At 57.6% G+C, this 14,042-nt stretch overlaps 1 protein-coding gene across 1 annotated transcript; it reads left to right on the top strand.

Annotated features, from left to right (window-relative positions):
- Nucleotides 1-5,859: 5,859 nt before the first annotated feature.
- MYL3 (myosin light chain 3) lies at nt 5,860-11,349 on the top strand. Its single transcript, XM_059939452.1, has 7 exons — nt 5,860-6,062; nt 8,305-8,332; nt 8,469-8,618; nt 9,437-9,610; nt 10,705-10,782; nt 10,898-10,940; nt 11,124-11,349. The coding sequence occupies exons 1-6, from the start codon at nt 5,922-5,924 to the stop codon at nt 10,924-10,926; spliced, it is 600 nt and encodes a 199-aa protein (XP_059795435.1). The 5' UTR covers nt 5,860-5,921; the 3' UTR covers nt 10,927-10,940; nt 11,124-11,349.
- The last annotated feature ends 2,693 nt before the right edge of the window (nt 11,350-14,042 follow it).

Genomic DNA, 14,042 nt, shown 5'->3' with positions numbered 1-14,042 from the left:
CCTCCTTCCTCTGCCTTCAGCCTCTAGGTGGGGTTTCTGGTCATCTCAGGCCGCTGCTGAACCCCTGCAAGCCTCAGTAGCAGCTCCCATACCCTAATCCTAAAAGGGGACTCTTTTTTTTCTTCCAAGGACAATAAATATTTGCTCTTTGGGAAACTGCTGGTGGGAGAGTACAGGGTTTGGCCCAACGGCGGGGAATGTCCAGGGCAGTTCAGAGAGGCCTCAGGCCATGCTGGGGGAGGGGCTGGGCCCCTCTAGAAGCTAGACCAGCAGGCAGAACCGGGAAGCCAGGGCTAGGGCTGCACCTCACTCCCTTCCCTTGGACCCCAGCTTCGGGCCTTTGTTTTCTCCATCCCTTTGCGTAGCATGTTGGCACACCCTCCTCCTATCCCTCGCATCTCAGACCCCTCTGCCACAGACCTCGCCCTTTGGGAGCCTTTTTCCCACTCCCATTCATCTTGTCAGCACCCCCCTCTGCTTTCTCATGCACTCAGACTTTCAATCCACCTCCTTAGACCAGCCATTGAGGGCAGGGATGATGACCCCCAGGCTGGGCCCCTGAGAGCAGAGCACGCCCCTCAGATTGGGCCCCTGAAGTCAAGGCTGTGCCCTCCTTCCATAAGGGAACAAGCCTGGCCAACAGGGTCCCCCACCCTGTCCCCCATGAGACACTGGTCCCTGGAGGCTCCTGCCTGCCCACCCCTCCCTCATCCTCAATTGGGCTCCCAAATATAGCGGCCGTGGCCACAGCCGGCCAGGACACCACAGCCCCAAGCGTCAGTCCTGGGCCGGGATCAGAGGGGCAGGAGCTGATTATAGGTCCCTGGGCCAAACCCAGGGCTCGTCTGCCAGCCCGCTGGGCCCTGCCACCCCCACCCCCAGAACCACAAGGTTGGAGCATCTGGTCCCTGTCAGCACAGTGGGCAGAAGGAGGGGCCTGGGGGGTGTGTTTGGCCTGCTGAGGACAGAGTTGTCTGTGTGTGGCATGGGGGTGGCGAGGATGGGCTCATGACTGCTCAGGGGCAGTGACTGTCTTTCGAACTCAGGATCACTTTGCCCCACCCATGGCCATTGTACAGATGGGGAAACTGAGGACAAAAGGAGCCAGGACCGGCCTGGGTCACAAGAGCATATGAAGTCTCCTGCCTCCCCCTTGGCCACTCCTTCCCATCTTTCAAGGCCTGGGGCTGTGCCTCCGGGAAGCAGGCCACATCCTGTTGGTGGCAGAGCAGCCCTGCTGGGAAGTCCTCCTTGGAGTCAGACTTTCACCCAAGGCTCCAGGGGCGTGGGATGGTGCAGAAATTCCTCTCCTTCTCTGGGTCCTCGTGGCTGCCTCGTGCCGCCTCTATCCAGAGTTGCTGGGCAGCTCCTGCCCCTCTTGGGGCTTCAGTCCCCTCATCTGAGCAGTTGGGCAGGAACTAGCGGCCCTGTGTAGGGTCTGTATTTATGGGCGTGTAGTGGTGAGTCCACATCTATGTGAATACACGCGTGTGCCCTGGTGGGTGAGCTGCAGCCCGTGGGCCTGCCCATGCCCAGATGGGGTCCCCAGGACCTGCTGCACAACAACATTTGACCTACTTCTAAGGCTCTGGGTCTGGCCCAGGACGCGTTCTTGACTCCTCCGGGAAGTTTGGGCCTGCGTCCCAGCCCAAAGGCCGTGGGCCAGGAGGGGCGGTCCTGGACGGGCCAGGGCAGTCTGCGGAGCCTGCAGCCAGGGGGACAAGGGCACATGGGGAGCCTGACCCTCCTTCCCTGACTTTGGTTCCTGGGCCCAGGGGATAGCCAGGCCTCACCTATCCATCCCTCTCCTCACTCCCCACCATTCCCTCCATGTGGCCGCCATATTCTGAGTTCCCCAAATTGGCTCTGACAGGATGAGGGACATTCCTCATGCCCCTCTGAACACTAGCAGGAAGGTCTGCCAAGCACTCACCCCTGCTGTTAGCCAAGAGCTAGCCCCTCCCCTGCTCCACCCTTGTCTACACAGGGCAGGAGGCAGTGCCCCTTTGGAAAACCAGCAGCCCCTGTCCTGGGTCCAGGGTCTGGGGTCTAGGTTTGGGTTTACGGGCCTGGAGTCTGGGTTTAGAGTCCTGGGTCCTGGGCCCTGGGTCTTGAGTCCTGGATCTGGATTCTGGGTTTAGAGTCTTGGGTCCTGGGCCTGCTGTCTAGGGTTTGGAGTCTGGGTTGAAGGTCTGGCTTTGGCATCCTAGGTTTTGGAGTCTGTGTCCCCAGAGCGGAATCTGGTCCTGGGCTCTGAGTTCCAGGATCTAAGTTTGGGGTTCGGATTCTGAGGCCTGAGTCTGTGGTCTGGGTTTGGCGTTCCAGGTTCCAGATTTGGAGTCTGAGATCTGGGTTGGGATCCTGGTTTCTGGGGTTTGGGTTCAGGATCCAAAGACCAGTTCCTATCCCTTTTACGCCCCCTGCTGGCTGCATCATGGTCAAGTCACTGCCTATATCATCCGGTCGTCCCTACCACTTCAGGCTCTTGAGAGGAGTCTTAGCAATGGATGGGGAGTGGCATGAAGAGCAGGCCTGCGTGGAGGGGGGCGGCAGGTGGGCTGAGGGGCAGCAATGGCTGCATCGCTGTCCGGGGTGCCCCTGGCAGACACAAGTACTGTCAGTCAATCAGCAAATCTCCCCTTGCCTTACTCCAGAGATGGGGTTCGGCAAAGGGTTCCAGTCCCCCTGTGAGATGTTTGGGACATTTGCTCATCTGACATTTATGGAGTGCCTACTGTGTACCAGGCTCTGTTCTAGACCCTACGGATATACAGCCATGGAAGACCAAAAACTCCTCCTATGCCAGTTGACATTCATGGGAGGGGGGACACACATAAGAGACAAGATAACAGGGAAACAGCTCATTTTAGGGTGCGCAGGGATGGGGAGTCCAGCTGAGAGGCAGGGCAGAGGGAGTAGGTCCAGGGTAGTCTGAGGAGGCTTCTTGGAGGAGGTGACATCTCACTGAGACCCAGAGGTGACAAGGAACAAGCCATGGCCAGGGTCCCAAACAAGGGCACCAGAGGGAGGAAAGCCTGTGCAAAGGCATGGGGGCTGGAAAGAACAAAGAAGGAGGCCAATGTGGCCAGGGGTCTCCTGTCTCTGTTCATGGGCTCCTCAGAAGTCAGGGCCCACAGTTTCCTCAGCTGGGGGAGGGGGAGGTAAGGTGGCTGCCCCCAGAGAGGGCTCTGGGATATGCTGTCTGCATCAGACTGGGCCACAACTCAGACACTGGAGCTGGGGGAGTCAAAGAAGAAGGATCCAGACCCCTGTCTCTCTCCCCAGGCTCTGCCAGGATCTTGTCTGCTGGGCTGTCATTCCTAAGGGGCACGGAGCCCAGGCTGGGACCTGGGAGAGAGAGGTGAGTGCCAAGCCTTCTGTGGCTCGTCTTTGCTACCCAGTGCCTGCCTCTCCCTGTCACTAAGTCCCCTCTCCTGTTCACCTGCCTGCCCACCTGCCCACCCCTTAATTTCCTCCTGTCTTCGACAGGCATGTTGCTGGCAGTCAAGGGGGGTGATCCCTGCAGAGTCCCTGCTGGGGTCTGGGCATTAGTTACGGGTTGAGAGTGGCCCTGTGGGGTGAGCCTAGGGCACTGCTGCTCCCAGGAGCCAGAGCTCAGACAGTCAAAGGCCCATCTGAGCCCTGGGGAGGGAGTGGAGGATGGCTCTGTACACGGCGTCCCCACTATAGGACCATATCTGCCCTGTGCTCGAGGGAAGAGGACCAAGACATCCCCTCACCAGGCAGAGGAAGGTGGCTCTGTGTGGCTCTAGCAGGCTGCATGAGTCTGCAAACCTGGGAACCAAGCCTCAGGAGGCCCATGTCACCCATCTACTCCTGTTCCCACTGATGCTGAGTGGTTTCCAAGGGATGGCAATTGTGTGTGGATGCATCAGTGAGATCGGGGTTCTGGGCGCCCCTGCGTATGTCCAAGGCTCTGGGTCTCGGTTTCCCCCATGATGAGTGAAAGGGGATTGGGTGGTGTCTTGTTGGCTGTGCCTGTGGCTGGTGGGAGCCCTCGAGGGGGTCCAGAGTCAGTTGTCCTGAGGGTCAGCAGGTCTGGGTGATGGGGCCACCCAGAGGTCTCTCTCTGTGTGTCCCCCCTCTGTCTGTCTTCTCCTCTTGTGGTATTTCTGGCTGGTCTCTGAGGACCCTCCTCCACCCCTTTCTTTCTTAATAGTCTTGCCAAACATCTGGAAGAAAAGTGAAAAACTTGCCTCTCCCCCAGCGCCGGATGTTGTCAGATTTCCAGATGTGGGGTGTTCTGCCCTCCAGATGAGGGGAGGAATGTCCTGTGTTCCAGCTAGGAGGGGACCCAGCCCTATCCCTGGACTGCTGTTCCCCTCACCATGAGGCTGAGTGACAGGATGAGAGGGACCTGGGCTCAGCAGGGGGACGTTGGGGGCATCCAGGTAGAGGCCCAAGTGAATCTTCCCCTCAGGCTCCACCCCCAGTGCCTCCCTACACCTGGGAAATCCCCAGGGGCCAGGAGGGGGGGCAATGCCTCTGAAGTTTCTATCAAAGGCTCCAGGCATTTAAAAATAACAGGGAACACCTCCTTTCCACCCCCCGGCACAGACACTGGGCAAGAAATGGAGGTCAATGTGTTTGCAAGATGTCCCCACTCTCCGAGTTCTGTGTCTGGAAGGGCCTTATGCCACCTCAGCCTTCCCTCCTCCCCCCAACTCCTGAAATGGTAGACCAGCCAGGCTGCCCTCTGTCACTGCCATCTGGGGTGGCATTGTGGGTAGGAACTGGGGGGGGGGCGTACCCTAGGCTGGGCACCCGGGAGGCAAACCTCTCCCAGTGCCCTGGGGTCCTTCAGAGAGGCAGACCCTCTCAGGACCCCACCAGAAGTGTCAGCAGAGGGCAACATGGGGCAGTGGAAACAGCTTCCTGGAGGAGGGTGCAGTGTGGACGAGCCTTGAAGGCGCCAAGCAGAGGGGCAAGGGCAGAGGGTACAGTGTGTGCAAGGGTCTGGCGGGGAGCAGGCCCTGGGGTGTGTGGGGGAAGTGGGTCGCGGGAAGCTGTGGAAGAGGGGCGATAGGAAGTGAAGGTGAAACCAAGAAACTCAGGGTCAGGCAGATGCTGATGCGGGAGGCTGTGGAGGCTGCCTGGCTGTTGAGCTAGGCTGGGTGACCGCCCTCGAGGGAGCAGACCCCATCCTACTGCCATTTAGGGTGTTCCCAGAGATGGGCTGCAGCTGCCTGCGAGCCACGACCAGACACGCAGGCACGATAAACACCCAGACACAAACACACAGAAGCAACACCCGCGGACCCGGGGGGGTCATCCCCCACATGGACACAGACCCTCCCCCCATAGATACACAGAGACCCCCTCTGCATACAAACACCCAGCCAAACGGAGACAACACACACGGACACACGCAGACCTCCCTCTCCCCCTCCGTGTAGACACACAGGCACAGACACATGGGAATTCGATGCACAGATGGGAAGTTTAACTCAAGGGGTGCCCTTAGGTAATCCCAGTCCTCCTGCCCCCAACACAACACACAACACATGCTCGGTGCCACCTTCTGCACCCTTTCAGTTTATTGACCTGCTGAGGGGCATTAGGGCCCCTGCGTGTGTGCGTGTGCTTTTGAGGGTGTGTGTGTGGGCTGAGCAGTGACCTCTGTCCTCCCCTCCCCCGCTCTCCCCCCAACAGGTGATTGGGAGGAATGGAGAGCCCTCCCTCTCCCCCACCCATTCCTGAGCCTGAACAATGCCCCCCCAGGCCCCAAAATAGCCCCTGAGCCTAGCCAATGTCCTTTTATGGCCCTGTCCCCATTGTGCCCTGCAGGGGTGGGGCTGGGGTCATGAGGTGTCCAGGCAGCATAAAGGCCGGTTACGGGAGGCTCACCTACCCGGCTCTCTGCTTCCTTCTCTCCACGTCCCTCTCTGCTTACAACCTCCATGGCTCCCAAAAAGCCAGAGCCCAAGAAGGATGAGGCCAAGGCAGCCGCCAAGGCAGCTCCAGCTCCCACACCTGCACCCGCACCCGCACCTGTACCAGAGCCCCCCAAAGAACCTGAGTTCGATGCCTCCAAGGTCAAGGTGGGTGTGGGAGCTGGGTTTCGGTGGGAAGGGCAGGGTAGGTAAGTGAATCCCAGAGTGGATCTACCCCGTGGAAGACCAGGCTCCAGAAAGTGAGTACTGAACTGAAGCTGGAAGCTTCAGGCATCAGGAGGGCTGCAGCAAGAGGGATGGTGGTCAGACATCAGGCAGGACTCCCCCAGTGCTGCTGAAGGGACTATCTTTTTTGCTGGTTGGAAACTGACTCTCCCTTGTCCTTTTCCCTGGACCTCACATCCTTGGGGAATCCTGGACCTGCCTGTGCCCCTCACCCCCGCAGCCAGGCAGGGATCTTTCTTGTCCAGCTGTGGGGTCTTAAGTCCACACCAAGTTCCCCAGGGTGGACAGGGTGGGGAGTACGGGGAAGCAGGGCTCCTGCCCAGGCTGGGTCACACTCACCCCTGCCAAGGTCCCTGAGCCCCAGAGCTGCTGGGGCCTCAGCTTTGAGCTGGCGATACTGAGCCAGTCTGGGTAGGTCATTGAGGAAGCTGGTCTTGGAACTGTGACCAGTGGCCCCAGGAGCCCTTCCCTGGCTTGGCTTGAAAGCCTTTCTTAGAGTCTAAACCTGGAGAATGAGCCATGACTCCCACCTGCGGCATCTGCGTAGTGGCACGTACTCGTGTCCTGCCTGTTGCCTGTTCTTGGCTGGCCACTGGCCACTGCTGCCCTGGCTGCTGGCTGAGGGGCCCCATGGAGCCCTCCCAGTCCTTCACGGTCCCCAGCAAGACCTGCAGCCCATCTGCACAGATCCATCTCCATTCCTGAGCCCTTCCTGGAGGCACCTACCTTGTCCCTCAATACACGGGTTCAAATCCCAACTCTGCTCCATTCCCATCACTGCTCTAAGGCTTGGTTTCCTCAGCTGTAAAATGGGACAATAAGTCCTCCTCACAGGCTGTTGGGAACCACTCATGGCAAGTGCTCCCTGGAGTTGACTCTGACTCCTGACCATCCTGACCCCAGGTTTGTGTCCCACAGGCCCCCTGGTGAGGGTCAGACAACCCTAGGGCCCAAGGTGGCATTGTGTGGTCTCACCGGATCTGAGGCTACACAGACTCCCCTCTGAGCAGAGGAACTAGTGAGGCCTCTCCTGTGACCCCTGCAGAAAGCTGTGCCAGGGGCCCAGGGCCCATAGTCTCGGCAGGCTTCTTGGTGGAGAGAGCTCTCGGGGGGGCCAGGAACAACAACTTGATCTTCCCAACACAGGGTTAAGCCAGAGGGTTGGGAGGGGCAACCCAGCAGGGTGTCAGGGGCGGGATCCCCCTCTGCACTGGTGTGCACTAGGGAGGTTGGTGGAGGGGACTCTGAGGCAGCAGCAGTGGGAGAGGCGCCAGTCGAGTCCCCCTCCCCCAAGCTCCTTTCCCTTGTGCGACCTTGACCTTGGGGCGAGTGACTGCAGTGATAAAAATAGACCTGGCATCCGAGTGAGGAGGGGGAAACTGGGTCCCAGGAGGCCTCCTGACCTCAGGTGGCCCTGATGTGGCCTCAGCAAACACTCAACCGCTGGGCCCTGGCCCCCTGCTGTGCCATGCTGGGGGCTGCCCTGCGCTTATGGATGGGACTGTGTAAGACTCAGGCGTAGGCAGGACCACGTGAGTGACAGTGCCCAGCCTTGAGGGCTCTGTGGGGGGCAGACACATGCAAACAGATGCACACACAGGTGTGTGAACGCACATGCACATCGCACACACACCCCCTCCTGCAAATATGTTCTCATGTTGACAGGGCTCTCTGGCCTGCCCCCTCGCCTTTGCTCCTCCTGCCACCTCCTGCCCCGACCCTGGTGAGATGAGGCCTCCCATCTCACTTATGTGGACAGTCCTGCCCACTGGGCCCCAGGCCTGGCAGAGCTGGCAAAGCCAGTCTGTGCTTCAGGCACGTCTGTCCAGGACCAGGGGCCTCAGGTAAGGCCCACCCTGGGCTGGGGATTCAGGGCACCAGGCCTCCCTCCTCACCACTTCCCCTGATGAGGCCTACCTGGTGTCAGGGTCAGGGCACATGCAGACCCAAGGTCCTCAGGTGGGATGTGGGGAGGGGTAAGGAGGCAGGAGGGAGTAAGGGTGGACTGCAGGAGGTCCTGGGCAGTGGAAGCTGGAATCCTGGAATGTGGACGGGTTGGGGCAGCTGAGGGGTTGAGGCCCGGTCTGGACACGGAGGGCCCAGGAGGAGGCCTGGCCCCGTCCTCTGAACCAGACACTCAGAATCTTTGGGGGTCTCCTTTCAGATCGAGTTTACACCGGAGCAGATTGAAGGTGAGTGGGGGTCTTGAGCCAGGGGCTGCAGGGTTGGGGCCCGGGTCCCCCAGGCTGAGAGTCCTCCCCTGCAGTGTGGGGCGAGTCGGGGGGGCTGACTCTAGAAGTGTCCGCAGCTCACGCCCTCTCCCGGCAGAGTTCAAGGAAGCCTTCACGCTGTACGACCGCACACCCAAGTGTGAGATGAAGATCACGTACGGGCAGTGTGGGGATGTCCTGCGGGCGCTGGGCCAGAACCCTACACAGGCCGAGGTGCTCCGGGTCCTAGGGAAGCCAAAGCAGGAAGGTTGGTACGCCCAGCCTGAGATGTCCCCATTAGTGCCAGTCCTGGGGGAGACCACCCGGGTGGGCTGCCATCACTGGTGGGACAACACGGGAACTCCCCTGCTGTGCATTCTCCTAACATCCTCCCATTGTCTGGAGGAGGACCTGGAGGCCAGTCTCAGGTAATGCTGACAAGGTGATGAGCAGTGATGGTTCCTATACCATCTGGCCCCATGCCTGTTTGCCAGGCCTCCTGGTCGTAGGGGACTGACAACAGCGCAAACTAGCTTCAGTGGCAGGTGTGAGGGCAGGTCAGGGTGTGCCTGGCCTCAGCGTCCCATATGCTCTCCCTGTCCTTCCTGGCCTCCTGGGCATCTCTCTGTGGGGCAGGGCCAGCTTCCCTCACCACCACGGCCAGAGAGGGTTGCCTGCTTTGCCCCAAGGAGGAGTGAGACCCAAGCCCTCGCCACAGGTACAGAAGTCCCAGAGAAGGTCTCTGATCGGTCCAGCTGCTCTCGACCAATCACAGGTGTGGGGAGAGCGGGGTTGATAAGAAAAATAGAGAGACGCTAGCGAGAACTGTTCCCCCAAAGAAGAGCAGAGGTGCTAGTCAGAGCCCACTGTCGTGCCACTGTCCTTGTGAACAGCAAAGGACAATGTAAATAATGCATTTCTCAGTTGACCGTAAAGTGCCTTGTGATGGTGGAGTGCTTTGTACATGACAAACTGGTGTAGAGCGCATTGGGAGCTGGGTGAGGGCAGTAGCTCCTCATTGTCAGACACAGGGGCGGGATGCCCATGTGCCCCTCAGAGCCTGATGCTTGGGCCATCTCTCCACAGAGCTTAACTCCAAGATGATGGACTTTGACACGTTCCTGCCCATGCTTCAGCACATCTCCAAGAACAAGGACACGGGCACCTACGAGGACTTTGTGGAGGGGTTGCGGGTCTTCGACAAGGAGGGCAATGGCACGGTCATGGGCGCCGAGCTCCGCCACGTGCTGGCCACGCTGGGTGAGGGCAGCCTCTTCCCCACCCAACTCTCTCCTTCCTGGGGCATCCGGGAGAAAGCACTCTGTCACCCACCGGGCCTGTTTCTCACTTGTGAAATGGAGGGTGATGCAGTCAAGGTGCCTCGACGGCAGGCGACAGAAATGTGGGGAATTTAGAAATTTAGGTGGGGAGTAAAGAAAGCCAGCTGGAGCAGCTCACAGAACTGGAGGGGGATAGGAACAGCTCTGGGGACAGGGTGGGGCAGGGCGGTACATCCAGGGCGATCAATCCAGTCCTTGTGTTCATTGCCTCAAGGTCAAATTCCAGAGCCAAGGAGGTACTGTGCCTGCCTCTTGGGCATCTTGACCCCCACCGTCAGGTGCCTGGCTGGCAGGAGCGTTCCTTTCTCAGAGAGAAGTTTTCCTACAGCAAATGTTCATTGAGCACCAATTGTGTCTGCACAAAGTGAACTTTTCCTGCACCAAACATTTACTGAGTGCCTACTGTGTGCTCAGTCCTGTGCTGGTCTCTGGGGTTTTGTGTGTGTGTGTGTGTGTGGCCGGGGGCTAGGAGGTGTGAGGGAAACTGCAGTGGTCATTCCAGTGGGGGAACCAACACAACGCATACAAAAGCACAGAGGCGGGAAAGTGCCAGACTTGTCTGGGGAACAGTGGTGGTGTCTCTTGGTCCCCTCCATGGTCATCCCCTAAGGTCCCCAGCTCTATCGTATGCGTCCTTCCTCTAGCCTTGAACGGCTGCCCCGAGGGACTGCTTCCAGGGAGATGGGGGACCTGGCCTACTCCTGATGGAGGGAGTCCCGCCAGCCTATTGAGGACAGGGGACAGTATGTGCTGGTGACCTGAACAACAAGATGGCACTGTTACGGACAGAGCCCAGGCTCGGAGGGAGTGCCAGGCCTGCACCCCAGGCCTTGCCCTTTTTGACTTGTCACTGATTCTTCTGGTTTCAGAAATAGGGGTGACAGCCCAGGCCTTGTGTGTACCAATATGAGGTGTGGGAATACTGGAGAGGCACACCCACCATCCAGAGGGGCTCAGGGGGCCCCCCACCCTTCACACCTCAACAGTGCTGACTCAGCTTTCCACTCCTGCCAGGTGAGAGGCTGACAGAAGATGAGGTGGAGAAGTTGATGGCTGGGCAAGAGGACTCCAATGGCTGCATCAACTACAAAGGTAAACTCAGCAGGGCAGGGAGTCTGCTGGCGGGAGCAGGGCATTAGGATCCCAGGTCCCCACCTTTGGCTACCCAGGGCCGAACCCCTGCTGCTCACTCTTTCCTTCTTTTCAGCATTTGTCAAGCACATCATGTCCAGCTGAACCTCTTGCCCCAGGTGAGACCTGCCACCCTCCCTTTGCCACCTCTGCTGATTTCAGCCCTATTGTCGCCCTCCTGCCTCTGTCATCCAGATCCCCTGTTGCCACCTCCCCAACTCCACCAATTCCAGTTCTCAGCTGACATCCCGCAGCCTTGCTTGCCCCCCTCCACTGTAATCTGTGACCACCTTTGCTCTCAGGGAGCCCGGGGGAGGCCGTGCTGGGGACAGCTCATCTTCCACTCGAGTTGCTGACACCAGTGGCCTGGAGTCTGTGGGACGGAGGGGAGCGCATCGAGACTCCTGCACAGGCTCTCTCTGCACAGCTCTGTGGGGCTGTCATCGCCCCCCATCAGGCTGCACTTGCCTGTGACTGCAGCTCTGTCCCCACCCCTTGGGCCTCATGAATAAATGGCTTCTTTCCTTCTTTCTTTCCTCCCTCCTCCCTTCCTTGCTTCCTTCCTCCCTTCTTTCTCTTCTTCCTTCCTTCCTTCCTTCCTTCTTTCTTCTCTGTGGCCCTTTGGGTTGACTTTTTTTTTTTTTTTTTTTAATATTTATTTATTTATTTATTTATTTATTTATTTATGGCTGTGTTGGGTCTTCGTTTCTGTGCGAGGGCTTTCTCTAGTTGTGGCAAGCGGGGGCCACTCTTCATCGCGGTGCGCGGGCCTCTCACTATCGTGGCCTCTCCTGCTGCGGAGCACAGGCTCCAGATGCGCAGGCTCAGCAATTGTGGCTCACGGGCCCAGTTGCTCCACGGCATGTGGGATCTTCCCAGACCAGGGCTCGAACCCGTGTCCCCTGCATTGGCAGGCGGATTCTCAACCACTGTGCCACCAGGGAAGCCCCCTTTGGTTGACTTTTATAAAAATCTCACACACGGTGGACCCTGGGCAAAACGAGAGGAATCACTTTGAAATCTTGCCTCCTTGCTCACCGCATCAAAACTGTCCCATCTGGTGTGCCAAACCCTCCGAGCCTGCCCACCAGGACACTGGGCTGAGCTGGACGAGGACTGGGTGCCCCACCCCACTTCTGGAGACAGTAGCCATGCTCTGGCCTCTAGCACAGGGATGCCACTGGGTGCCTGAGAGCTATGTCTGAGCTGTCTCACTCCACAACCAGCAATCAGGGAACTGCAGGGCACTGGCCCAGAGCCACCCATGTCACAGGTGGGGAAACTGAGGCCCAGAGCAGAGAATGGCTTTGCCTGACTCACAGTCCCCAGGCTGTCAGAGCCAAAGAGGCCTTAGACCCCTGCCTGACTCTGGTGGGAAGTCGAGGCTCTCAGCCTGTGGTGTGGCTCTAGGCCAGAGGGCGAGAATCCGGGGTCCACCAGTGGTTTCTCAGCCCTGGGCTTCTCATCAGAAGACAAGTGCACTACCCCTACAATGACAGGAGGAGATGCACACACCCTTGCAAATGCCAGCCCCACTGTCACACCCTGCTCCTGGGCCAGGGCCTCCCCTCCTTTTGGAGCCCAGTGGGGAGGGTGAGGGGAGGCTTCCTGGAGGAGGTCATCCACTCCGGTTTGAAGGGGAGGAAGAGCAATGCCCTGCAGAGAGGCTTGGGGGCCCTAGAGATAAGGGTTGTGGAGAAATCAAGGGCCCAGAGTGTGGAGCAGGCCACGCAGGGTAGGAAACTGCTTGCAGGCCAGGAGGACTCAGGAGGTCAGGGCAGCCCCGCTAGGGTGCATTTGGATGTGAATGCATCTGCTTGTGAGATGAGTGTGTGGGTGTGTGAGAGCGGGTTTGAGGCTTGCACGGATCAGGCTGCCTCAGGGTGTTTGCGTGGTGCGGCGAGCACGGCAGGACCGTGAGTGTGAGAGTACGTGTGCACGTATGTGTGGGAGTGGCAGCAGTGTATGTGAGAGTCTGTGAGGGGCTGTGAGTGTGTATGCAGGAGTCTGTTTCCCTTCCTTTCATCCTCTCAGCATTTATGGAGCACCTACTGTGTGCCAGACTCTTTAGGCCCTGGGAACACTGCAGTGGAGGAAGCGGCCAAACCCTTCACCCTTGTGGCACTCATACAAAGCTGACAAATCACCAAAGCCATAAAGTGTGTCAACCAGTGATAAAGGCTGGGGAGGGACCCAAAGTAGGGGAGGGGCTGTGCAGTCTGTGTGCTGTGTGTGTGTGTGTGTGTGTTGGGAGGCAAATGACATGTTAAATAATGAGGTCAGTGAGTATCTGAGAAGGCAATGGCTGGGCAAAAATTGAAAAGAGGAGAGATAATATCCTGAATATATAAAGGTTCCTACAATGCAACTACAACAACAACAAAATGAACAACCCAATTCAAAAATGGGCAAAGGACTTGAATAGACATTTCTTTAAAGAAGATAGACAAATGGCCAATAAGCACGTGAAAGATGCTCAACGTCACTAATTAGGGAAATGCAAATCGAAACCATGATGAGATACCACTTCACACCCATTAGGGTGGTTATTATCCAGAAAACAGAAAATAACAAGGGTTGGTGAGAAGGTAGAGAAATTGGATCCCTTGGGCACTGTGGGTGGGAATGTAAAATGGTGCAGTTGCTGTGGAAAAAGTATGGAAAGTCCTCAAAAAATTAAAAACATAATTACCATATGACCCAGAAATTCCACTTCTGAGTATATATCCAAAAGAATTGAAAGCTGGGACTTGAAGAGATATTTGTAAACTCATGTTCACAGCAGCATTATGCACAATAGCTGAAAGGTGGAAACAACCCAAGTGGCCATCAACAGATGAATGGATAAACAAAATGTGGTCTATACATACAATGGAATATTATTCTGACTTAAAAAGGAAGGAAATTCTGACACATGGTACAACATGGATGAACTTTGAGGATATTATGCTAAGTGAAATAAGCCAGACACAGAAGGACAAATGCAATATGATTCCACTCAAACGAGGTTCCTAGAGTGGTCAAATTCATAGAGGCAGAGAGTAGAAGGGTGGTTGCTGGGGCTTGGGGGGAGGGAGGAATGGGGAATCGTTGTTAAAGATAAGAAACACAAAAAAGAGAGGTGAGATGGAGTGCCTTAGGCTGGACTTCCCCAGAACCAGAGCTGAGACAAGGACCTGAATGTAAGTAGTGTCCCTGGGAGGTGGCCCCAGGGAGCACGG

Source organism: Balaenoptera ricei, chromosome 11, assembly GCF_028023285.1.
Source record: "Balaenoptera ricei isolate mBalRic1 chromosome 11, mBalRic1.hap2, whole genome shotgun sequence".
NCBI classification, from domain to species: domain Eukaryota; kingdom Metazoa; phylum Chordata; class Mammalia; order Artiodactyla; family Balaenopteridae; genus Balaenoptera; species Balaenoptera ricei.
Note: the sequence above shows the minus strand (reverse complement) of the source record. Positions and strands in the feature narration are given on the sequence as shown.